This window comes from Diospyros lotus, chromosome 9 (assembly GCF_014633365.1).
Source record: "Diospyros lotus cultivar Yz01 chromosome 9, ASM1463336v1, whole genome shotgun sequence".
NCBI lineage: Eukaryota > Viridiplantae > Streptophyta > Magnoliopsida > Ericales > Ebenaceae > Diospyros > Diospyros lotus.
The window spans coordinates 1,862,310-1,888,574 of NC_068346.1; the positions used below are offsets into that span (position 1 = coordinate 1,862,310).

The window sequence follows — 26,265 nt, forward strand, 5'->3', positions numbered from 1 at the left end:
TTAAAATGGTTTTTTGAACACAACTTATTTCTGTAAGAATCCAATTGCTACTAAAGAACCACAAGGTGTTGATGTACCAGTAGACCAACTGTGTAAGTAAGGGTTTTACTTTTGTTTGGTCTGATTGGCATCACTCTGTTAAGAAATTCATAAAAAGGGAATCTTTCTGATTTTTTTGTTTGTTTTTTATGGTGTATAGATTTAGAGAAAAACATGTATGCAAACCAATTACATTTTGCCAACAGTTCAGTTCTTTTTACCATTGAATGTTGGTTATGATTATTAGATGGTGAGTGATACCATCTTAAATTTAGTTTTCCAGATATCTAATTTGGGTGACTGCATGTTCCTTCATGACTCAATTGCAAATTCCTGTTACAACTGTGGGAAAAGACGATTGAGGATAAACTATTTCGTAAAAGCTTTCCCTGGATAGAGAAATAGTATGGTTCAATTAAAGAATTTTCTCCTTCTCCCAGTGTATAACTCTTATAATTGTTATTTGAGGGGAAATATTATGTTGAAATGGTTTACCTAGGAGAAAGTCTTTGTTTGACTTGTGGAAGAATGTGAAGTCTCTTTCCTTGTTGTCTTTTAATTTGGCAAGAATACCACAAACATGAAGACATATATCTACTATCTAATGTCTAATACATCTCTAATTACTTCAAGTCTTGGGAGTAACTGATGAAGAAAAAAAATCAGGAAAAAGCATTATAAAGAGAAATTTAAGCATGGATGTCTTTGTTTCATCTGTGCAACATGCCACCTCTGGGTAGAATATGTAAGCTATGAATGCCTTTATATTGTATGTAATAGCATGGGCTTGTTACAGAATTACATATCAATTTTATAACAACCTTGAAGCCCCTTCGTCAAGCATATTGTGGCATCTCTTCTTGAGATAGTGTTGAATGCTAACATAACGTTGGTCAGATCCCGGAGACTTTGTTCACAACCAAGCACGATCACCTGTGAGCAAGGCAACCACTGTGGTACTTCTAGATTAAATGATAAAAGTAAGTCACACCATTGATGTTTATTAATATTTGTTTTTTAATTCGTTTGTTTTTCTAACTTGAGTCAACCACTGGGCTTGTGCGTGCATATTGTACTCTGACATACATGCTATGATACTGCCTGTCTAAAATGTTGCCTGTTTATAAATTACTCATTCTCTATTGTACAAGTACTAAGTGCTACTCCAGTGCAGCTGCAACCTGTAGCAGTTACCAGAACATCATTGGGATCAAAGACTGCATTGATCGTTTGTATTACTACATTACTTTCTGAGTGAGGAGAGAACTGTACCTTGATCTTTTTATCCTTGCTGATATTTCTTGACTTTGTTGTTCTGGCTGGCTTAATTGGAGTTGGACGGGTAGATATGAGTTCTCTCCAGTTCTGAAACCATATGGATTTTGGGTGATTTCGGTCACTTCTATCACATCCCTTGTTCCATAAACCTGATGCAAGAAGTTTCTTCATAGTCAGAAAAATAATCTAACATGTTATTAGTTGAAATGTTTTTTTATATGAGTTTGTTTTGGGATTTCTGAAGGTTGAACTTGTAGTTTAACTAGATACCTTTTTATACAATTCCATGTTTTCTTGACGAATGACATTTACCTTCTTGTAGAGTTCTATGTTTTCCTGGTGCATGAGATTCCCCTGTAATGAATCCAACAAAGATTAGTAATGTAGCTGAAAATTGTTCTTGTCAAAAACTAACAGTTGGTTGATCTGGAGAAACCTTTTGGTTTAGTTCTTGTATCTCATCAGTTAGAATCTGTTCCTGCAGTGTCAGAATAACCATGTTATGTAAGTAGAAAAATCATTTTAATTGTTATAGTCTTTGTCAGACAAGGCTGCAGCCATATCAGTTTCAAAGCGTTGCATAATGACTAGTGGTGTCTGACCTTTTTCATGCGGACACAATTTAAACTTATCTCCAGTTGGTTCTCAAGATCTTGCAGATCTTTGACACTGAAACCATAAAGTTCTTCTCCCATCAATTGCCTGTGTCATCAAAATTGAAATCTTCTTTCAGTATTGGATCTTAGGCACATTCATATTCTTGATAAGTGAAGGTCTTTCATATCTTGAAGAGATCATCATCATTAAGTGCATCTTATTCTAACAAAGTTAGGGTCGATGGTATGATATTCTTAATGTTAAGGTGACTGTTAGAAGTCCTATTGACCGTTCAAATCCATGCAAAAGAACAATATGGCATATCTTGGAGATACATAACAAAATTTCAATCATTGATCTCTTGTTAGTCTAGAGATCCTTTGGGGTTTTTTGACTACTGGAGGATCTTAATGCTTCTTGAATACAGGATAGGGCAAACATTTCCATGACGACAGATTTATATCATATAGAAGGAAGAAACTATTTCATAACTGTTTAAGCAAGAAAGACGTATTTAAGTCAAAATGATGAGAAGATGTTCACACCAGAAAGTATTAGCAATCATAACAGAAATGAAATGGGTGGCCAAACTAACGAGCCAATTATAAGAAAAAAACTGCATAGGCAGTGGGACAATGGGCAAGTAGGAAACTGGATGTCACATGAGAAAGTAGAAGGAATGAAAAGGAAGCTAAAAGTCAGTATTGTAATAGAGAATTTCAAAAGGTTCTTCAGTTCTTAGAATCTCATAATGATTCTGTAGTTTGAAAATTCAGATATCCAATATATGCCACCAAGAGAGTGTTGGAATTACCTAGAGCATACTTAACGCTTTTGGTTCAGCTATTTCTTTCTTTCTTCTTTTCTCTTTTGTTTTTCTCTTTCTACAACAGAGAGACAACTATTTAACTGAAAAATGGAAAATAATTGGGAAAGAAAGAAGAGAAGGATGAAGGAGGAGAAGCATAAAGAAAACATTGGCCTCTGGCAGTAGTTTCCATCCTGTTTTGAACCAATTACTGACTAAAAGAAAAAGTTGTACAGAGGAAAATGCCCCTGGTAGCAAAAGATATGTAAAATATGGTATATGGTTACACTGGCAAAGATTCAGGGTGTTTGAATCTCATACCTACTTATCTTAATAATGTCTTCATGAGCTAGGCATGTTTTAGATACTTGTATTAAACATGTGAATGCTTCAAGGATCTGATTTCCTTAACATCACAAGGGCAATATGGACCAGTAACAATACTCCAGTAAGAACCAAGAAGGGATCAGCAAATGTTAAATAAGCAACAGGGCAGAGTTATTAGAACTCTAAAAATATCTGTACGAAAGCAAAAATACTTAAGGATTTTCTATCAAGTTTTCTTTGGTCTTCTTTTCCCTCTTTTGCTACAAACTTCCTCCATTTTATCCACTCACCTCTCATAGGTGCCCTGGTGGTTGTTGTTGTTATTCTTTTTCTTCTTCTTCTTTTTTTTTTTTTGGCTGGGTCGCCGATTGATTTTTTTCACATATTCAAGCTCTCTTAATTGTGTTTCCTGCATCTTATCTTCACTAGATGCTAGCCTAATTTTATAATTAATATTCTCATTTTTTATTATATCTATCTACCATAACATTTATAAATAAAAAAGATCTTGGACTACAATGACAGAGCAGCTTTTTTTCTTTTTGCTTATTTCCTCTTCTTGTGAAGCTTGTTGCCTGTGCCACTTTTCATCACATTTCAGTCTACTTTCATTACTCCAATTTTCCAGCTGTCGCTTGGTAGCAGTAGCAAAGTTCAGTTCACCTCTTCAAGCTTCAATATGACCAAATCTTCACCACGTGATCATAAAGAATTTTTTTCATTTGTAAATAACAAGCACGGAGTAAGCCTTGACCTGCGGTTGGGGACACTGAATGTAGAACAATGGAAACCAATTGCTGCCTAGGTTATATTTAACTTCGCACAGTATGTCATATTGAAGCCTTTCACAGCATCAGCTGGCATCTTTCCAGCCTAGTGCACTGTAATCCAAACTTCGATATTCATTTTGACTATTTCAGCTGGCATCTTCAAGCTTAATGAACCATAATCCAAAGTTCTATATATATGTTCATCTGGATTATCTTGTGTAACAAACACTCTTCAAGTTGATAAGATCGACTTTTTTTCTGGCACATACCAAAAAGGAGGTTGCATGTAAACCTAATCGATTATTGATAACTTTGATTATTGCATGTGAGTCATCAGTTGTTTACTGTTCTTTTTATATTTTATAGAATGCAACTGATGAATACCAAGCATTATCTATAACTTGTCACTCTTATTATTTTTCACAGAATATTTTCAAACAGGGAGGATCTTCGAGTAGTTATATATGAAGAATACCGCTGATATTTTGATGGTCTTCTTTTAGTTTTATACTATCTCTAGGTTAATTATATTTTCCATCTACAATAAATATATTGGGAGTCAAAGAAGAAAAAATAATTTTACCGATGATTTTCTTGCAAGTTGTGTAATTGTTGCCTCAAGATTGCTGCCTCCCTTTGCCAAAACTATCAAGTAGCATGGGACAAATAAGTGAATACAAACGCATGAGATACTTTAGGAATTAACAAGAAGATCGGAGAACAAATATTGTAATAGATGATTGAAAAACTGATGATTAATTCTCATTAAACTGACTTAATTCATAGCAATACATCAACAGAAAAAAGCATGATTTTCTTCTAAAGAGTAGCAACTAATTTGACTTGAACTCAAACTGAATTGAATTATTCAAACTAAGTAACTAAAATTTAAAATAGATTAGCTAGCTATTAAGGATATTTTCTATATCTTTTTCAGCACAAATATAGCAGCAAAAGTTGCACAGCTCAACACTCCTCCTTGCCACTTTTGCTGCAAACTCCCAACTTCTTCTTTAGTTATTCAAATCTGATTTTAGGCAAAATCTTTGTCAGAATATCAGCTAACTGATCATTAGTTTTGCAATGCACCAGAATAACTTTCTTATTCTTTTGAACTTCTCTAATAAAGTGATATTTAATTTAAAAATGTTTTGTCCTACCATGAAATACATGATTATCTGAAATAGCTATAGTAGCCTAATTGTCAACAAAAATCTTAGTTGCTTCCCTTTGATCATGCTTCAAATATGATAGTAACTCCTCAACCATAAGGCTTGATTCATAGCAGCAACAACAACAACATATTCTGCTTCTGCTATTGATTGAGCAATGATCTCTTGCTTCTTTGAACTCCAAGAGAAACAACCTGCACCAAAATTAAATAAATGTCCAGAAGTGCTTTTCATGTCATCATATGACCCTACCCAATCACTGTCAGAAAAATCATGTAACCTCAACTTCTCAAAATTTTCAAACCATACTCTACACTCAATAGTGCCTTTAATGTATCTTAGCACCCTTTTTGCAGCTCTGAAGTGTAATTCACTTGCATAATGCATAAATCTGGACAATAGACTCATAGAATACATTATATCAGTCTTTGTAGTAGTTAAATACATCAAACAACCTATAAGACTCCTATAAGGACCTTCATCAACTTTCTAAGCCCCATCATCTCTACACAACTTCTCATTTTGCATTAAATGAGTGCTTACGGGTTTGCAATTTTCCATTCTGAACTTTTTTAAAACTTCCTTTCCATATTTTTGTTGCCTAATGAAATTCTCCCCATTTGATTGTTGAATTTCCATGCCAAGAAAGTATGACATTTCTCCTAAATCTGTCATCTCAAGGCCTCCATTATTTGATGTTTGAATTATTCCACCAAAGTTGGGTTGCTTCTTGTCACAAGCAAATCATCAACATATAAAGAAATAACAACAATATCATTGTTAGTAGACTTCACATATAAAGTTGATTCACTTGAACTCTTTTTGAAACCTATTTTCAGTAGGTGATCATCAACCTTGCTATACCAGGCTCTTAGTGTCTGTTTCAAGCCATACAAGGTCTTTTTAAGTAAGTACACATTATCTTATTTACCTTTCACTGCAAAGCCTTCGGGTTGCTCAACAAAATCTCCTCCTCCAAATAGCCATTTAGGAATGCAGACTTGACATCTAGCTGATACATTTTCCACTCCTCCTAAGTTGTAAGTATTATTGTTAAACTCGCGAGTCAAATCGTATGAGTTTACGAGTGACGAAGCTTTAAACGAGTCAACTCGTGTGTAGAATTTGTTTTTCATAGGATCGGAGTTGACTCACAACTCAAAATGATAAACTCGGGCTGAGTTTATTGAGTTTAACTTTGGCAAGTATTAAATTGAGTTAAGTTCAACTTACTGTCATTTTCGTGTCGTGTCTCTACAAACCCTAAAGGCTATTCGACGATTTGGGCGTTCTCTCTTGCTGTCGCGTGGTTGATCGGTGCGGGTTGTAACAACCCAAATTTTTCGGGTGTTAAATGACTTAGGATTTCGGGAATATTTTTTTTCAACATAATACATCCAAACCAACACACATAAATCAATTTCCAACAATCCTATTATACCTTCTCAGCATACCAAACTAAGAATTAATAAGCTAAGACATGTATTAACATCACATACGCAGAAGGTAGATCAATACCTCAAATAGTATATAACTAAAACCACTTTATTCATAACATGGAAACCGTATCATCGTTTAACATGACATCATCAAAATAAAATACATCATAGACCAAAAGACATGCTATGAACCATCTACAAATAGCCATTATTTCTCGACAATTCCTTTTCATTTGGTGCCGCTGCCTTTAACTGGAACGTTTGAATATCTTAGGGACAAAATCCAAATAAGATGTTGAATCATCTAAGTGAGGTTCAAAAACATTTCATAAATATATGCAAAATCATGAAACAAAACGACATATCCCGACATGTCCCAACCCAAGAAAATCCCAGTAGCACTTAACCCATACCACATGAAAAGAATAATCTCTCTAAAGGCAACATAACCACATTAGCACATTGGCATAACATAATCCTAACTTAAAAGGGTAACATCAACACCTCTTCTTGACATGACAGAAAACCATCATTACCACTTTCGACATGAAAGGGTCAACATCAATTTAGGAACTCGAGAAATCACCCCACGATCATGTTAGGGATTACGTTTCCACTCAAAAACATTATGGGCCATATCAACACAAATCTTGACCACAAGATGATCAACACTATCCCATGAATCAATGTCACCTCAGCGATAGTGCCATTGCTCAAAGGAACCTAGGATGATGTTCATTCTTAGCCTCGCCACTTAAACTGATCCGGGGTGGTATCTATTCTCAGCCTGCCACAAGTGGGCATTATTCCTTGGCATGCATCCCTAGTACTATCACTCAAGTTCCATATCACATATTGACATCTCACATCCTGCATGTACAACCAGTCACCCTAGTGTAACTTCCCTAGCTCGGCACGAAACCCTAGGCAGTCATCCCGGCAACCACACACGGCACAGGATACCCCTATACGTTGTTCCGATAAATACCCTTGGAAAATTACAGCTACACTATCCGAGCAACATCCTAAGTTGACATCCTACATGAACAACACAAAAACATGCCAATGTCACACACCATGATTTCAATGCATCATATGAAACAACATTTCAATGTATACAATTTATTGCACAAAATTCAATGCACATGTATAAATATTTTGGGACGAACCTCTCACATGAAAACAACCATCATAGGTTAAACCATTCACATGCAACAAAACCTTTTTGCATGAAATTGAATCAAGTTTGGGGTCGAAACACCCACAATAAACCAATTTTAGTCAAGAACACTCACATCGAACGAACTTAGAATGCTTCGATTCTCGTGCCAAGCTTCAAACAACCGCACAACCACTCAACTTTGAGCCTCAATGTACCCTAGACATCATATTCATTCAAAGGAATATTAATATATATTTTTCCATAATTTTCTCTATTTTCTTCCTATTTTCCCTCGATTATTCCAAAATAAATATCTCCTCAAACATTTTTTCAAATTTTTTCAACACCATAATTCATAAAATAATTTTCTAAAAATAATAAAAATGTTCAAAAAATACCAATGGCTCATGCGCCAAGTGCATGCACTGCGAGTGAAGTTTGGCGCATGAATCTCACGCGTCGATCTTATTTTTTGGCTCCGGTCGTCGACGATTGCTCCGATCACTGATCTTTTTGCACCACCTTGAAGCCCTTCCCAAGTCGATCCTATAAGCACCTTCCTTGGCTTGAAAACACCACTGGAGATGCACCAAACGTCCAAATTTCAGTTTGACTTCAGCGAGGCTTGCGATTTTTCGACCATCATTCGAAACCCACTTAAACCACCACGAAACCTCACCAAACCCTCTAGAAATGCTCCCCAAGACACGAGGGACAAAATCCCTCTATCCAATCCTTAAAAAACATTCCAAAACTTGAGCAATTTGTGCACAAAAACCTTGAAACCCTCAGCCCTATTTATAGCCAATAACCGGCTACTTCTCGACCAATCGGGGATGGGAAAGACAGCCACCGACTTTTCAGTGTTCACAATGCACTTTGCTAAATTATATTTTGGCCCCTCCTCGATTTCCAATTACATTTTGGCCCTTTCCTTGAAGTCCTTGATTTTGCCAATAATTCCATTAAGACCCACAAGTTCTAGACTCTTCATTTCACCCCCCCAAAACTTAGAAAAAATATCTTTTTGACCTCCCTCTGGAAAAATTAAGAATTTACACTTAGGCCCGATTGTGTGATTTGATTGCTAATCCTTTTGTTTCAACCCGAAACCAACTATATTCTACTTACAAAATCAAAGTCTCTTCAGGGTTTCGTTGGCTCTTTAGAAATCTGTTACGACCATTTGATTTTTCCACCTAAGACATAGCTATATCAAAATCTGATTCTAATTTGACTTTTTTTGATGTCATAAATCACGTCTTGAAATGCTCGCCAATACCATATCATTTTCCTTAGATATCTAGCTTCCAGGGCATTCCCTGGAGTTGATTCGGTTATTCACAATATTGTACCAAAAATTATACTAAAGCCCTAATCTTTTGAAGATTTCACTTACGGCCCAAGATAAATTATACTTAAAAAAGCTATACGAAATTCTCGGGTGTTACACCGGTGCTAGGCACTGCGAAAGTTGTAATATCCCAAGAGCCTAGAGAATGGTAGTATATATCGAGGATAAATAAGGAAGAAAATAATACTAGCTGGATACCTTTTGAACTGAATGCAGGCAAAGAACTCCAAAGTTAAGCGTGCTTGACCTGGGGAAATCCAAAAATGAGTGACCCCCCTGGGAAGTTCGCTTAAGCTCATCAGGGTAAGTTGTTCCAGTCCTTCCTATCACTCAATGCGGGATGTTACAAGTGGTATCAGAGCCGACCCCCGAGCCTCTGAGCACGGTGGTGGGGCAAACCTCAGCGAGGACGTTGAGTCCCCAAGGGGGGGGTGCCTGTAGGCACCTTAGGCGAATCCCACATCGGCTATGCAATAGGGGGAGATCTGGGACCGGTTGTAAGGTCGCATGACGATGACGTCATGTGCTCAAGGGGGGAGAATGTAATACCCCAAGAGCCCAGAGAATGGTAGTATATATCGAGGATAAGTAAGGAAGGAAACAACACCAGCTGGATACCTTTTGGACTGAATGCAGACAAAGAACTCCAGAGTTAAGCGTGATTGACCTGGGAAAATCCAAGGATGGGTGACCCCCTGGGAAATTCGCGTAAGTCCATCAAGGTAAGTTATTCCGGTCCTTTTTATTGCTCGATGCAGGATGTTACAGGGGAGTATAGGAGTCTCACCTTGTTGGTTTATCTCTTGGACAGTACGATTTCACTGCAAATGGCCTAGGTTTCTGCAGAAAACACGCGTTTCGGTAAACCTAAACTCAAATATTTTTACATAGGGTTGAGAGGCTTTAAATTAGGGACAAAACTAGAAAATTTGAAGAAAAATAAGGCCCTCATGCTCCTTCACGCGCCCTGGAAACGTGAGCCACGCGCCTTCACGTGCATCCACTTTCCGGCGTGTGTAACTCACGCGCTGTACAGCAGATTCAGACAGCTTCGCCTCAGTTTCGTATTTCGGCCATAACTTCGTCATTTTAACTCCGATTCGACCCCCGTTTGAACCTACGCGGCCCTCTCTTCCCCCTCTATAGGATTATAAAAAAAAAGGACTTAACTCATTTTTTCTAACTGATTTTGGTGAATTTCGGCGAAGACCTGCAATTCCGACGAGGCTCTTTGTCCGCCACTTCTCCGCTGCTTTCTTCTCGCCTTATTGGAGAACTTCTTCTTCTCTTTCTAGAGCAAAATCCTCCACTTAGAATGCCTCAACTCTCAAAGTTTTCTTTAATGATTTGAGAATAACCCATGGTGCCTATTTATAGATTACTTGAATCAATCATATTATGCCACTTGTCACAATCTTAGCCATGGACTCCAAAGACTCAAACCTATAATTGAATGGCTTTTCAAATCCAAAGTTAGAATGAATTTAACTTTTGAAATCCAAGCTAAAATCCCAAACTTCTTCCAAATGACTTTTTGGCCCTTATTTCAAGTTCTCAACTTTAATATTTTACCACATGAGCTTATAATTTCATTCTTATTTCATTTGGATAATTCTCTAATTATAATTGCACCCTCAAATATCAAATTTATTGAGATACCTAAAATCTCAAAATTAATAACTCAAAATTACTTGATATGTACGATTTTCGGGAAGCTCTTACCATCATTCAGTCTTTTTAGGCTACAACTTAGCTTAATCGAAAAATCGTCTCTGATTTGATTTTTTTTAGCTTCATAAATCTCGCCTCGAGACGCTCGTCAAAGATATACTTTTGTCCTTAGGTATCTAAGCTCCAGGTTACTCCCTATGACCGATTCGATCACTTGTTGCCATTTCAAGCATATTTTTCAGTATTTTAAACTCACTTAAAATACGTGGCATCTTCACGAAAATATGGGGTATTATAGCAGTTGTCGATGAAACTTTCAAATTTGCATATGAGGGCGCAAGTGTTCATTTCTTGATTAATTGTCTAATTCTATTGAGACTGTAAAATTAGCGCTTAAGACTCAAAAAATTTGCAAAGGCTCAAATCTATTTCAGATGCTTTTGAAGCCCTTTGTTGGAACCCACCCATTTGTAGTTAACATGGGCAACATCTCAAGCTTTCTATCCCTGATTTGCTACACCAATTTCATTTCTATATATGACCTTTATCTTTTGTAAGGCAAAGTCTTTATAACTTACATTCTCATTAAGTTTTTCTTGATTTTCTCTACCTTTTTATGCTAAATAATTGTTCCATTTCATCTACTCTAGAGCTTCCATTAACGAGAACAAACCATCTTAAATCCCTTTACATTAATTCTTCTTTTGTTTTCTTGTGTAGTCTTCTTTTGAAATTAGTAGCTAGTGTGGTTGATTGTTCAAGCATTTAGCTATCGAATAAGGATTATCCTCAAGTATATGGGTATGAGCAAAAAGAACTAGTAAGTATTTTTCAAGCATTTAGCTGGTCCATTCTTTTGGGTTAAGTACAAGCAAAAATAACTATTAAGTAATATATAGGGGAGGTGCAATGTATAAGCACCTCAAGTATATGGGTAATTGAAACTACTCTCCTCCCAATGGTAGAAATCATCTATGAGACCTGTTGTGTTAATAACTAAAGAAACTTTATAATATCCAGATTTCTATATGTTTTTTTTTATAAGTAAGAAACTTCAATGTATTTCAAATTTAGATAATTAGTTAACTTCATCTTTGGAATGGACCAGTCAGATTACAAACTACAAAGCAATACTAATGGCTATTTTGAAATGGCCAGTAATTATGAGAGGAGCCACTTAAAATCTCGATTTTAACAACCATGATTGTAAGTGCTAGAAACATTTTGATTGTGTCAAGCCTTGTTATAGGTGCAAATATTTTTGAGAAATCCACCCTAAACTGTTGTGCATATCTTTTGACTATCAACCTTGTTTTGTGTTTGTTAATAAAATCATCAGTATTTAGTTTGGTTCTAAATGCCCATTTTATACCAATTGGCTTTTATGAAATGTCATGTCTACCAAAGTCCATGTTTGGTTCTTTTCTATCAATTTTAACTCTTCCTTCATTGTTGAAATCCATTTTGGATCCTTAGTAGCTTCTTCAAAACCTGCAGGCTCAAGCACAACAACATTACATTTTCGATAAGCATCAGAAAGCAATTTGGTACCTCTAATTGAAATATCATCAATTATCTCCTCCTGAACTGCTTCAAAATTTAGTTTTCTTTTATGCTCTACTTTAGACTTGTCCCAATTCCAGGTCGTAGATTAATCAAATTTGATGTCTCTGTTAACAATCACATTTCCTATCACAGGATGATTGTAATTCCCAAAAAATTCTTGAGGTTATAAATGGAATATTATGAAGGGTATAAATGAAATTTTTGAAAGAATGAGACTGTAAGGTACACTAACACAGTTTTAAGTGACCGAATCGACTGAAGGGAGTACCCCAGACCCTAGATAGTTAAGGAAAATGGAATAGTACCGACGAGTGATTCGAGGCATGATTTTAGGAATCAAAAGAAGTTGGATCGAGAACAGTTTTCGGTATAGTTGCGGAATAGATTGAGAAAATCGAATCGACGTAGGAAACTTTTGAAAAGTCAATGGAATGTTTTGAGGACCAGTATTTTATATGTAGAACAACCCTCAAGCAATTTTGGGTTAAAACGAAATGAATTAGGGTCAAATCGATCAACTAGACCTAAGTGTAATTTATTAATTTTGCCCGAGGAAGGCCGAAAAGATAGTTTTTCAGGAATTTTGAGGATGAAATAAAGATTAAAAAACTTATGAGCCTCAGTGGTATTGTTGGAAAGATCAGGGATGTTATGGAAATGGCCAAAATGACATTAAAGAAACAAGGGGGTCAAAGTGTAATAAACTGAAAATAAGATGTGAACACAGCCAAAAATGGCCGCCGCACTAGTACTGCACGTGGAGACATTTTCGGCGATGGGACGGTCGGGGTAGGGCTGGGGAGAGGTCGTATACAGTGTAACGCCCTGTTTTCCCAGAATGTGCATTACCTCGAGATTTCGGGAATATGTATATTTATTTTTTTTATTTTTTTTTCAACATCAAACACATAACATAAGTCTCTCGATACACATACCTTCATCATAATCGTTTCCTGACAATCCCGATCGTACCTTCTTAGCATATCAAAATTTAATAGTTAATAGACTAAGACAGGTATTATCAATCACATTAGCGGAAGTAAGATCGAAACCTCAATGATATATAACCGACAATTCCTTTTACAATAACCAAATCGATGTTTTACATAAAAATATCAAAATATTACATAACCTTTGAACATTATAATCATCGACAAAAACCTACGAAAACTAAACATAGCAGCTACATCTCGATGACATTCTTTCCCTTAGCGCCACTGCATTCACTTGGAACATTTGAATATTCCAGAGACATAGTCCAAATTAGATGCTGAATTATCTAAGTGAGAGTTCAAAAATATTTTCATGCAGATATGCAAGACCATATATATAACCGATAAATCCCGACATGCCCCAGTCTAAGAGAATTCCACATAGCACTTAGCCCTAACAGGGGAAAATGCAATCTCTCTAAAGGCGACACGACTACACCGATCTATTGGCAAATTAATCCTGTTTAAGAGGGACAACCTCGACATATGAACCTGAGAATCACCCCATTGTCATTGTTAAGCTTTACGTTCCTACTCAAAAACATTCCAAAACCCAATGCAACCCTAGCCCCAAGAGTGTCACATCAGCACTATCCCTGAAATCCACGACACCTCGGCCTTAATGCTATTGCTCAAAGGAACCTGAGGTGGTGTCCACTCTCAGCCCCGCCACTTGAGCCAACAATCGGGGTGGTGTCCACTCTCAACCCTGCCACTTGAGTATCGTAGGGTGAAGTCTGTCTCAGCCCCGTCCCAAGTGGGTCACATAGCATTAACCCTTGGCACGCATTCCGAGTGCTAACACTCGAGAGCTACGTCACAGGTTAACAACCCACGTCCCACATGGACAACACAACATGCCAATGCCAAAAATCATAACATGCATAACTTAAAATCAACATTTCGATGTATGCAATTTATCGTACGAAATTCAATGCATGTGTACATAATCGTTTGGACAAACTATCACAATAAACCAAGCCATAGGGATGAACACTCATAGTAAACCATTCACATACTACTATAAGTCTTTTCGAGTAGAACCACTCACATTGGGCTAAATTCAAGATTCCTCGAAATGCGTGCCCAATCGACCTCGATTCTCGTGCCAGGTGCTCTCTAGTTCAAATTTGAGCATCAACGATATCCTAGACATCATATGCATTCAAAGGGAAATCAATATCTATTTTCTCAATTTTCTCATTATTTTTCTCTAATTTCTTCATATTTTTCTCTCGATAATTTCAAGTAAATACCTATTCAAGCATTTTTTCTAATTTTTTCTCCACAAAAATTTATAAAACAATATTTATAAGCCTATGGAATTTTCTGGAAATTTTCCAGATTTTTCTCCTATTTTCTCAAATTTTCATAATTACTTTTCCTTGAGAAAATTTATTTCCCATTGTTTTCCTTAGAATATACTTCAATAAAAATCACCAAAATTCATAAAATAAATTATTTATCCTTCTGTAATTTTCTCAGAATTTATAAAAATTCCTCCTATTTATTTTCTATTTACCTTTCCTTTCAAAAATCCAAAATAATTATCTCCTCAAGAAATTTCCAAGATAAAAATTTATGAAAATAAACTATTCATTTTTCTTGAATTTCTGGATATTTTTCCAGAATTTTAATTCTTTTAATTCTATTTTTTATCGAATTTTCTATATTTTCAGCATTTAAAAAACTATAAAAAATACCTCCGGTCATCTTCTCCGGCGACGGCACACCGGAAAATTGAAGCGACGACACCAGGCTGTTCCTCTCCCTTAGTCGATCCCAATGGTACCCATCTTGCTCGGAAAAAACCACTGGAAGCCTTCTGATTTGGTTGAAAACAGTCCGCCGAAGCTATCCCGCCACCGAACTTCGGCAAATCAAATTGGCTTTCGATTCGAATTCCGATTGACATGAAAATTTTCAGATTTTCTACCCATAGCCTTGCCACCAAAATCCCCTTAATAGATCCTTCGATCGATCACTCTACAACCCGATTTAATACTCATGCAATATGTATATATATATATATATACAACCAAATGTATATATATGCAAAAACACTCCCTACACTACTCCAAAAACCCTCAAAATTCTCAGAATTGCTCCTCACAACCTGGGGAACAAAAGCCCCTTATCCCCGACCTCTGATTCGTTCCCAAAAGTGAGAAATCTGAAGTAAAATCTTTGATGCAAACCCACACCAAAACTCGGCTATTTATAACCAAATTCGTCCGTTTTTCTGACCAATCAAAGGCCATTGCTTCACCCCTACGCGACCTTGGCCATGCCCTGTCGAAGAACAGCTACAATCTTCGGATTCTTCGGCCACAAATCGCGGCTAGATCTGCCATTTCTGAGCAAATTTTTGAAAATTGCACTTTAGCCCCTTAGAAACTTTCTTTTACATTTTGGCCCTTATCCTCAAGCCCCTGATCTTTCTAGCACCATCACTAAAACCCTCAAGATTGGTACTTCTCATTTATCCATTGAAGCTTCCAAAAAATTACCGTTTTGACCTCCCTCGGGCAAATTCAGAAAATTACACTTAGGCCCAATTGATGGGTTTGACCTCAAATCCACTCGATTCAACCTGAAACCACTTAAGGGTTGTTCTATACATCAAATATTAGTCCTAGACACACTCCGTTGATTTTTCGGACATCGTCTATAACAATTCGGAAATACGACCTCATTGACAGCTGTATTTTTGCTGTACCGAAAACTATTCTCGATTTCATTTCTTTTATCACTAAAAATCATAATTTAAATCACTTGTCGATACTATACCATTTTTCTTGGATATCTAGGGTCCGGGGTACTCTCTCTGACTAATTCGATCGTCCAAAGCTGTGTTAGTGTACCCTATCGTCTTATTTTTTTCAAAATTCCAGTTATGCCCTTTATCAAATATCATTTTTATTCTCAAATTATTCCCGGGTATTACATACAGCGTGGGGAGGCTTGGGGGCCAAGGCTTGGCAGATGATTGGCCGAGATGTGGCCGAAAATCGCTTATAAATAGTGAGTGTTTGGCCAAAACTTTACACAAAAATTACTTGTGTTTGGGAGTGAATCGAAGGTAAGGGATAGAGGGCTTTTGGTCTCGAGGGATCAAGGATCAAATCTGGAGCATTTGGGAGTGTTTTATGTGCGTTTGAAGGCTGTTTCGAGCATCGCCGGATATGCGAGGCGGACTGCCTAGGGTCGACTTGCAACTGCCCGATTGGGGGCTTTTTCAGTGAGTTTTCGGTCTGTAAGTGGTGTTCTTGGGATCGATTAAGTGAGTGCTTCATGGGGGTACTCTTAGTTCAGCCATTGGAGTAGTTATCGGCGGCCGGATTTGAGGAAAAAGATTGGCGCGTGACTACACGCGCCACCTTTCACACACTGAGCCCGTGTGGGCACGTGAGATAGGGGTAATTTTGGTATTTTATTTCAGTATTTTCTAAATTTATTTTAGGAATTATCATGTTGAAAAATTTGAAAAAATGTTTGAGAAGATAATTATTTTGGAATTATCAAGGTGAAAACCAGGAGAAAAATAAAGGAAATTATGAAAAATTAAGAAAAATAGATTTTGATGCTCCCTTAATTAAATATGGTGTTTAGGAAATGCCGTGGTTTGAGGTTGAGTATAAGTACGGGTGTTTGAGGTGTGACGAGCAAATCGAGGTCGTGCACGAAGATCAAGGCATTCTGAATACATTTGAGGTGAGTGGTTCTATCCCAAAATTTGGTAGACTTGTGAGTGTTCGCCCCAAAACTTGATTTATTATGGATTTTTCTACCCTAAAACCTGGTATTTATGTTACTTAAGTGTGTTGTGTTTTCATGCAAAACGATTTTATTACATGCAAACGATAACCGGTGATGGTTGATTTTATGAAGGAGATTCGTCCCTAAGTGTTTTGTACTTGTGCATTGTACTTTATAAAATATTGTTTATATGATGCATTAAGTGGTGATATGTGGCATTGTCATGCGTTTTTGGTTATACATATGGAATGTCAGCCTGGAATGTTGTTTGGATAGTGTAGTCATAATTCTCCAAGGGTGTTGCCGGAATAATATATAGGGGTATCCTGTGCTGGTATGCATGCCGAGATAGCTGCCTAGGTTTCTGTGCCAGGCCGTATGGCCAGGGTAGTTACACTAGGACGACTAGGTGGTCCATATATGAGATTTGAGTTGGGATTGGGTTGTAGTTCCTAGATGCTTCTGAGTGGGAACGTAATCGATCCCTGACGTAATTGTGATGAGCCGGGTTCTTACGTTGATGTGACCCTTCTAGGTTGGGAGTGGTAACGATTGTTCCCGAGATGTTGGGGAGATGTGTTGATTTTGCCCTTCTTAAGCTAGGACCGCGTTGTGTTAGTGTGTCGGTGTGGTGGCGTGGCCTTTAGAGATTGCTCTTTCCCCGTGGTAGGGTTAAGCGCTGTGTGGAATTCTCTTGGACTAGGGCTTGCCGGGTTGTGTTGGTTTATTTTATGTCTTGCATTCATTCATGAAAACGTGTTTCTGAACTCTCACTTAGATGATTTATCATCTAATATGGACTATGTCCCTGAAATATTTAAACGTTCTAGGTGAAGGCAGCAGTGCGAAAGGAAAAGGGATTGCTGAGAAGCGACAGTGAGTAATGGATAGTTTATAGTATGTCATTTTCAATTATGTTATTTTTTTTATGATGTCATGTAAAACAGTGGTTCGGCTTTATGTTATGAATAAAATGATTTCAGTTATGTTTTATTGAGGTTTCGATCTAACTTCCGCATTTGAGGTGTAATACCCGGGAATGGTTTGAGGATATAAACGGTATTTAATGAAGGGCATACATGGAATTTGCGAAAAAATGTGACTATAGGGTACATTAACACAACTTTGGAAGATCGAATTAGTCAGAGGGAGTACTTCGGACCCTAGATAATTAAGAAAAGCGATATAGTATCATCGAGTAAAATAAATTATGCTTTTTGGTGATAAAGGAAATTGGATTGGGAATAGTTTTTGGTACAGTAAAAATACAGCTGCCGAATAGGTCGTAATACTGAATTGTTGTAGACAACATCCAAAAAATCAACAGAGCATGCCTAGGACTAATATTTGATGAATAGAACAACCCTTAAGTGATTTCGGGTTGAATCGAGTGGATTTGAGGTCAAAACGATCAATCAGGCCTAAGTGTAATTTTCTAAAATTGCTCGAGGGAGGTCAAAACGATAATTTTTCAAAAGTTTCAAGGGAGAAATGAGAAGTACTAATCTTAAGGGTCTTAGTGATGGTGCTAGAAAGATCAGGGGTTTGAGGATAAGGGCCAAAATGCAAAAAAAAAAAAATTTAAGGGGGCCAAACTGCAATTTTCGAAAATCTGCTCAAAAATGGGAGATCTGGCCGCGATTTGTGGCCGGAAAATCCGGCGATTTGGCAGCCTAGTTTAGTCAGGGCATGGCCAAGGACGGTCCTGGTGGCGTGTAGGAGAAGATTTGGCCGGAAATCGGCCACGTGGGGGTCGGTTTTGGCCTATAAATACCAAGGGTTTTTGGCCGAATTTGGAGCATCAAATTGCTAGGTTTTGAGGGCAAATCAAGGGAAACCAATAAGGGGCTTTTGATCATTGAGGCAAGATGAGCAATTCTGGTAAGTTTCGTGAGTTTTGGAGGTGATTTGAAGGCGTTTCAAGAGTGGTCGGAAAGTCGAGGCAGTCCGCCTACCACGACCTGCAACTCGACTTCTGGTGGGCTTTCCAGTGGCCTTTCGGCCTGAAAGTGGTGGGGTTGAGATCGATTCTTTGTGGGCTTTCGGGAGGTATCGGTTTCAGGGTCATCGGAGTAACCGCCGACGACTGGCTCGAGGTTGAAGACGGTGGCGTGTGAGCTGCACGCGCCAGCCTTTGCTTGCACCCACGTGCCAAGTGCGTGAAGGCGCGTGACAAGGGGCTTTTTGGTAATTCAACTTCTAGAAATTTTATTTAATTATTTTATGAATTATTATGTAAAAATATTTGAGAAAATAGTTGTGTAGATATTTATTTTGGATTATTAGAGAAGAAAAATGGGAGAAAAAATAGGAAAATGTGAAAAAATTAAGGAAAAATTATAATTGTTGGATAAATATGATGATTAGGGTGCCTTGAGGGTTGAGGCGAAGTGACTTGTGCGAAGTTCGAGGTGGGCACGCAAATCAAGGCATATCACGCTTTTCAAGAAGAATTTGAATTTAGCCAAGGTGAGTGGTTCTACCCGAAAAGACTTATAGTAGCATGTGAATGGTTTACTGTGAGTATTCATCCCTATGGCTTGGTTTATTGTGATGGTTTGTCCAAACGGTTATTTACACATGCATTGAATTTTGTACAATAAATTGCATACATCGAAATGTTGATTTTAAGTTATGCGTGTTATGATTTTTAGCATTGGCATGTTGTGTGTTGATCACGTGGGATGTGGGTTGTTAACCTGTGACGTAGCTCTCGAGTGTCAGCACTCGGGATGCGTGCCAAGGGTTAATGCTATGTGACCCACTTGGGACGGGGTTAAGACGGATTTCACCCTACGGTACTCAAGTGGCGGGGCTGAGAGTGGACACCACCTCAGGTTCCTTTGAGCAATAGCATTAAGGCTAAGGTGTCGTTGATTCCGGGGATAGTGCTGATGTGACACTCATGGGGCTAGGGTTGCGTTTGGGTTTTGGAATGCTTTTGAGTAGGAGCATAATGCCTAACAATGACAATGGGGTGATTTCTGGGTTCATATGTCGAGGTTGTCCTTCTTAAGCAGGATTGTGTTACCAATGGGTCGATGTGGTCGTGTCGCCTTTAGAGAGATTGCACTTTCCCCGGTTAAGGCTAAGTGCTTCGTGGGATTCTCTTAGGCTGGTGCATGTCAGAATTTGTTGATTTTATATATGATTTTGCATATATTCATGAAAATATTTTGAACTCTCACTTAGATGATTTAGCATCTAATTTGAACTTTGTCCCTGAAATATTCAAATGTTCTAAGTGAAAGCAGTGGTGCCAAGGGGAAGAATGTCGTTGAGATGTAGCTGCCATGTTTAGATTTCATAGGTTTTTGTCTATAATTACGATGTTCAGAGGTTATGTAATATTTTGATATTTTCATATGAAATATCGATTTGGTTATTTAATTGTAAAAGAAATTTGTCGGTTATATATCATCGAGGTTCGATCTTGCTTCCTCTGATGTGATTGATAATACCTGTCTTAGTCTATTATTTTTTTAAATGCTGAGAAGGTATAGTTGGGATTGTTGGGAAACGAGTATGATGAGGGTATGTATATCAAGAGACTTATGTTGTGGGTATGATGTTGAAAAAAAAAAAATATATTCCCGAAATCTCGAGTTAACGCACGCTTGGGAAAAACGGGGCGTTACATGAGGTGAATTACTTGTCTTAGTTTATTAATGATTTTAAGTTGATATTCTGATAAGGTGTATCGAGATATTCGGGGAATAGTTTTTGTGTTGAGTTTCCATTGAAAAAAAATATATATCCCTAGAATCTTACGTTACCTAACACCCTAGGAGAGCGGGGTGTTACAATGATAAGCTCTAAAGCCTTTGATGATGTTGCCATAACCAATTAGTATCCCAATCTTAGCTTTCTAATCCAACTTATCTCCTTTTACACCAGGAACATGTGTGTAACAGAAGCAACCAAACACCTTCAGATTTTGTACAAAAGGTTTGTAACCATCCAAACTTCAAATATTGTTTTGTTCTTCAGTGTTTTTGTTTGTAGTTTATTGAGCAAATAAACTGCAATATTGACAGCCTGAACCCAAAATTGCTTAGGTATTTTCTCCTCAATCAACAAGCACCTCAACCCAAAATTGCTTAGGTATTTTCTCCTCAATCAACAAGCACCTGGCCATCTCCATTATTGTTTTGTTTTGCTTTTCACACACTCCATAATTTGTTCTGGAGTGTAAGTTGCAGTTAATTGATGTTCAATACCTGCATCTTCACATAACTTCTTGAATTTGTCAAAAGTATACTCAATTCCATTATCTGACCTAATCACCTTTATTCTATGGCTGCTTTGATTCTCAATACAATTTTTAAACTTCCAAAAGACACGAGCAACTTTAGATTTTTGTTTTAGAAAGTAAATCCAACACATCTTGCTAAAATCATCAATGAATGCAACATAATACATGCATGTTGCTATTTAAGGATTGAGTTCTCATTGGACCACACATCTGTATGAACAAGTTGAAGTTTTTCCATTGCTCTCCAAGTCTTGTTTTGTGGAAATGGCAATTTGGATTGCTTCCCAAGTCGACAGACTTCACAAACTCCAGTTTCTTTTTCAACACTAGGTAAATCTTGTATAAGCTGATTCTTATGCATAAAGGTGAGGGAAAAATAATGAAAATGTCCCAACCTTTATGCCAAAGCTGATATTGATCAAGAGAACTAGGATATACACAGGAATTTGCTTGCATACAATCTAACATAAAGCTTTTCCTTTTATCTTTTACCATATTCCCTTTGCCTTTGACATCAATATAGTCTCTATTCTCAATTCTGACTTTGGAATCATATGATCTATCAAGTTCTTTGAATATGGTCTCATTATAAGTCATATGATGAGTGCAACCACTATCAATAAGCCAAGCTTCACTAGTTCTGCTATTTGCAAAACAGGTTGCCACAAACAATTTCTCCTCTTATTGTTGATCAACAACTTCTGCCTGTTGTGTGCCTAGTTGTTTATTTTTGTAGACTTTCTCCATGTGGCTCGTCTGATTACAAGACCTGCATTTAACATTAGCTCTAAACCAACAATATTTCTATAAGTGTGATGTTTTCTTACAGTGTGGACAAGGGGAAAATTTCACTTTTTGGCCACCTTCATCATTATTTTCGTCCTCCTTTTTGTTCTTCTTATTCTAGAACTGTTTTTTGCCTTTGCCACTTGACTGAGTCTGACCTTTTTCCTTTGCTTGAAATGCACCTTCTGTTTCCCCATTTTTCCTAATAGCTTTTCTTTGTTCTTGAGCTTGTAATGCACTAACTAACTCTGTTAGAGTCATTTGATTAACGTCTCTTAAATCCTCAAGAGATGAGATTTTTGTCTCGAATCTTTCGGGTAGACTCACCAGCACCTTCTTTACAATCCTTTTGTCAGTTAGCTCTTCTCCCATCAATTTGATTTTGTTTACTATAGACATTAACTTGTCTGAGTACTTTTACACTTTCATGCTCTTCTATCTTTAGAATCTCAAAATCTCTTTTGAGATTTAATATTTGCATCCGCCTAGTTCTTTCATTTCCTTGAAATGTCTCCTTGAGCGTACGTATCCCAAGCTTGCTTTGCTATTGTACAAGCCATAATCCTTGTGAAAATATCATCTGAAACTACTGAATGAATGCAGGTCTTGGCCTTAGCCCCTTTCTTGTTGCTGTCCTATTTTTGTGATTTGGGAAATGGTTGAATCCTCAGGTCATGGTGGTATTTTAGTTATTATCACATCCCATAAATCACTTGCTTGCAAGCATGACTCCATCTTCCCTGTCCAAATCTGATAATTTTCACTTGTGAAATTAGGTGGTGCTGACATGAAATTGTTTTCTGACATAGCTGTTATCTGGCTTGAAGGCTAGGTGTGTGGTTTTTTTTGAAAAAGAGAAGGTTCCTCACTAGATTCGCTCACTCTCAAACACAGATCAATAAGGCTCTGATACCAATTTGTAGGAATTAACAAGGAGATTAGAGAACAAAGGTTGAAATAGATGACTGAAAACTGATGATTAATTCTCATTAAATTGACTTAATTTATAGCAATACATCAACATAAAAAACATGATTTTCTCCTAAAAAATAGCAACTAATTTGACTTGAACTCAAATTGAATTGAATTATTCAAACTAAGCAATTAAAATTCAAAAGAGATTAGATAGTTGTTAAAGATATTTTCTATATCTTTTCCAGCACAAATATAGCAGCAAAAGTTGCACAGCTCAAACAGATACTTTATAAGCAACAGCATATTGAGTAAACCAAATCAGTATTCAAAATTCTGATTCATGAGTATAATACAACACTGGAAAACATTGTTGGACGAGATATGTATCTAACAAAGCTAGTGTAGCATTTTTTTGTAGTAGCTAAGGCCATAAGCCTATTGTTGAGTTTGAAAATGTTGTGAATCTTTTCTTCATTGTCGGATTCAATTTTTTTGGCATGCCTTTTCCTTTTCTGATAGAATATATTATTTTCTATTTGAACTAGCCCTCCTCAGTGTACCTGTATCCCAAATTAATGGTAATTTGGGAGTGAGGATTAGAAAAATGTGTTTGCTAAGGCAATTGGGACTCCTGACCATTCCAAATCCTGTAAAAATGAATTTTCTCTTCTCCCCTGTTGTATTCTTCACATGCTTCTTTGTATTTTAAATTTTTAATAACATGTATGCCTTTAATACTTACCTAGTAATCTGTACTTAGTTTGGCTGATCTTAATTAGATTGAATGACCAAATTCTGTCAATATGGTATAATACTGCTCCTAAATGATTCTTGCTTTCTAGTGCCTTTCCTACTTAGTTTCTGTTGGGTCAATTGAATTTAAGTGTTTTTTAGAAATTTGATCGTCATAGAAGAAGTTCTAGCGGATATAATTATCTTCACGTGTTAGTTCTAGAAGTGAACCAGTTCATTCTATCATGTTCATGTTGAGAATGTGGGTGGGTTGTGTATGCAAAAAATTCATGCACAGGGATTCCTGTCATAACTTGCTAATTGCCATCCACAAGAAGCCATTCACCTGTTTCATGGTTCAACAAGCTCCATGTATTTCTGATCTATATTATTGTAAAGAGTGTCTGGCAGCTCATGCACCACTTTATCTGGATGTTTTATTATTCTAGTATGCCATTCAGTCAAGACAAACGAACTATCTTATAATGGAATCATGTCAATCATTTTGCAAATATCCAAAGATCCTTTGCAAACAATTAGGCACTAGCTTTGTTTTCTTGGCCGATAGAAGCAATGTCAGGCAGAGATCTATAGCTTAAACTGTCATATGCACTCAAACCATTATAACTATAATGCAATCCTTATCTTATAGTTCTAAAGATTGATCTTTATTTACAACACTGCAATGCCTGCTTCCTGTTGTGACCTTATTGTATCAAAGGTTTTAGCTAGTAAGAATATCTATTGGATTCCTTAGTAGCCATCAATCTTTTGATTTTTAGTGAAGGATAGATTATACCCCTAATTTGGCACCAGTGTTAGTTAGTAGCCCTTGTGGGAATTTATTGAGTTTTATAGGGTTTACATCCTTGGAGAAATATTGCTATCTTTTTAAAATCGTGGAATAAAAGCCTCTGCCATTGTTGTTAAAATCCCGATTTTAAGCATACGATTTTACGATTCGAAGACCCCCAAACGATTCAAATCCCATGTAAAATCCAATTTGAGATAAAATCCTATAAAATTTCGATTTTACATGTACGATTTTACGATTTTACGCTTCAGAGATCCCCGAACGATTTTACGATTCAAAGACCTCTATTGATTTAAGTTGTAATTTAGAGGATACTTCCAACGTCTCAATGTCACATAGCATCTGACATTAGAACTTATCCAATGAATTGTTATATTTTGCCTCTAAATTGGAACTTGATTTAACATTGATTACATAAATTCCAATGTCACATAGCATCTAACATTAATTGCATAAGTTCCAATTTACTTGATTTAAATTATAATTTTTACTTGATTTAACATTGATTGCATAAGTAAATCAAGACAAACAAGTAATTAATTAATGGACCACCCAACCCCAAATTGGGATATTACTTGATTTAATCAATGTTAAATCAAGAAAAAATTACAATCTAAATTTAATGGAAGACATTGGAAGCATCCTCTAAAGAATTTTAAGCTATATTTTACCTCTAAATTACCTATATTTTGCCTCTAAATTGCCTATACCAACCTGCTAGTTTTTGAGCTATATTTAGGAAGTATCATTTTTTGAATTATAATAAGGAATAATCAAGTTATTAAATAATATTAATTCATTTTTTATAAAATTATATTATTATAAACATATATTTACAAAAATTAAAGGGTATTTTTAATTATCTCTAAAATCTTACGATTTTAAGATTCGATTTTACGATCCGATTTTATGGACCCTTTATCGATCCTACTTAAAATCCCGATTTTAACAACCTTGGCCTCTGCTGATGAGAAATAATTATTTCATGCACCTAGTACCTAAATGTGCCATCTACTTGTTCTTTAGCTTGAGAAGTTTATAAGATTTGAACTTAATTAAATTCATTTTCCGATTGAAGAAATTCAAATATTTTTGCAATCAAATGACAACCAAGGCTCTAAATTTGGTCTTCTGCAAAAGTGGAGCACCTGGTGTCAACTGACAAGATTAAGGTAACATTTGAGTGGAAGAATATTTTCATTTTAGGTATATATATTAAATGCGAACTCTGGAATTTTTCTGTTAAATCTAACTATTTTGAAAGAGAAGTTCTATTCCTAAAAGAAGTGTGTGATAACTAAAACCTGTTAATGAAAATGAGACTAACTGTGGGTTTATTATGTACCCTAGCACAATAATAAACGGGAAGCTTACTGTAGAAAGATAGCTGTCTACACTGTTATGGTATGGCAGCCACAGAGATTAGTGCATGAAAACAAGCTGAGAAACTACCTTCTACAATATTGCTGTATCAATATTGAAGCGTCTTCTGTTGACATAATTCCATTGGAAGATAGTTCGTTCCTCTTAGCCGAGCATGGTTTTGGAATAGTATGGTTCTATATATCTTTTCTCTTGAGTAGCAGTGCATGAGTTTCAGATCACTAATATGTTTTTTCGCCAGAATAATGTATGTTCTCAGCTGCTTACTAATGGTTAAACAGCTTTTGCACCGGTGCCTACTTTCTGTTAGGCATGTGCTCCTAGATGTGGTTTATTGATCGAAGGTGATAGCAAACGAAGGCAGTCGTCAAACATGTAAGACAACTCCATATCTTCTGATTCTGCATCATGACCAGTATATCTAAAGTATATATTGTAAGGCCGCT

At 36.6% G+C, this 26,265-nt stretch overlaps 1 protein-coding gene and 1 long non-coding RNA gene across 7 annotated transcripts in view; both read right to left on the reverse strand.

Moving 5' to 3' along the window:
* Window positions 1-570: 570 nt before the first annotated feature.
* LOC127810283 (MADS-box transcription factor 23-like) overlaps window positions 571-26,265 on the reverse strand; it is a 30,928-nt gene continuing 5,233 nt past the window's right edge. For 2 of the 6 annotated variants that reach the window (XM_052349665.1, XM_052349666.1), the window contains exons 4-8: window positions 4,403-4,464; window positions 1,920-2,019; window positions 1,754-1,795; window positions 1,588-1,671; window positions 1,278-1,466 (exon numbers count right to left, since the gene is read on the reverse strand). In XM_052349665.1, the coding sequence (XP_052205625.1) occupies window positions 1,278-1,466; window positions 1,588-1,671; window positions 1,754-1,795; window positions 1,920-2,019; window positions 4,403-4,464 (477 nt within the window). Of the gene's footprint in view, window positions 1,221-1,277; window positions 1,467-1,587; window positions 1,672-1,753; window positions 1,796-1,919; window positions 2,020-4,402; window positions 4,465-26,265 lie in introns of those variants that run through there. The other 4 variants (XM_052349667.1, XM_052349668.1, XM_052349669.1 and 1 more) reach the window with 4 other exon arrangements.
* LOC127810285 (uncharacterized) lies at window positions 5,144-25,924 on the reverse strand. Its single transcript, XR_008025402.1, has 3 exons — window positions 14,879-25,924; window positions 14,227-14,323; window positions 5,144-5,185 (listed from the first exon to the last, which is right to left on the reverse strand). It is a non-coding gene; the product is annotated as an uncharacterized LOC127810285 (long non-coding RNA).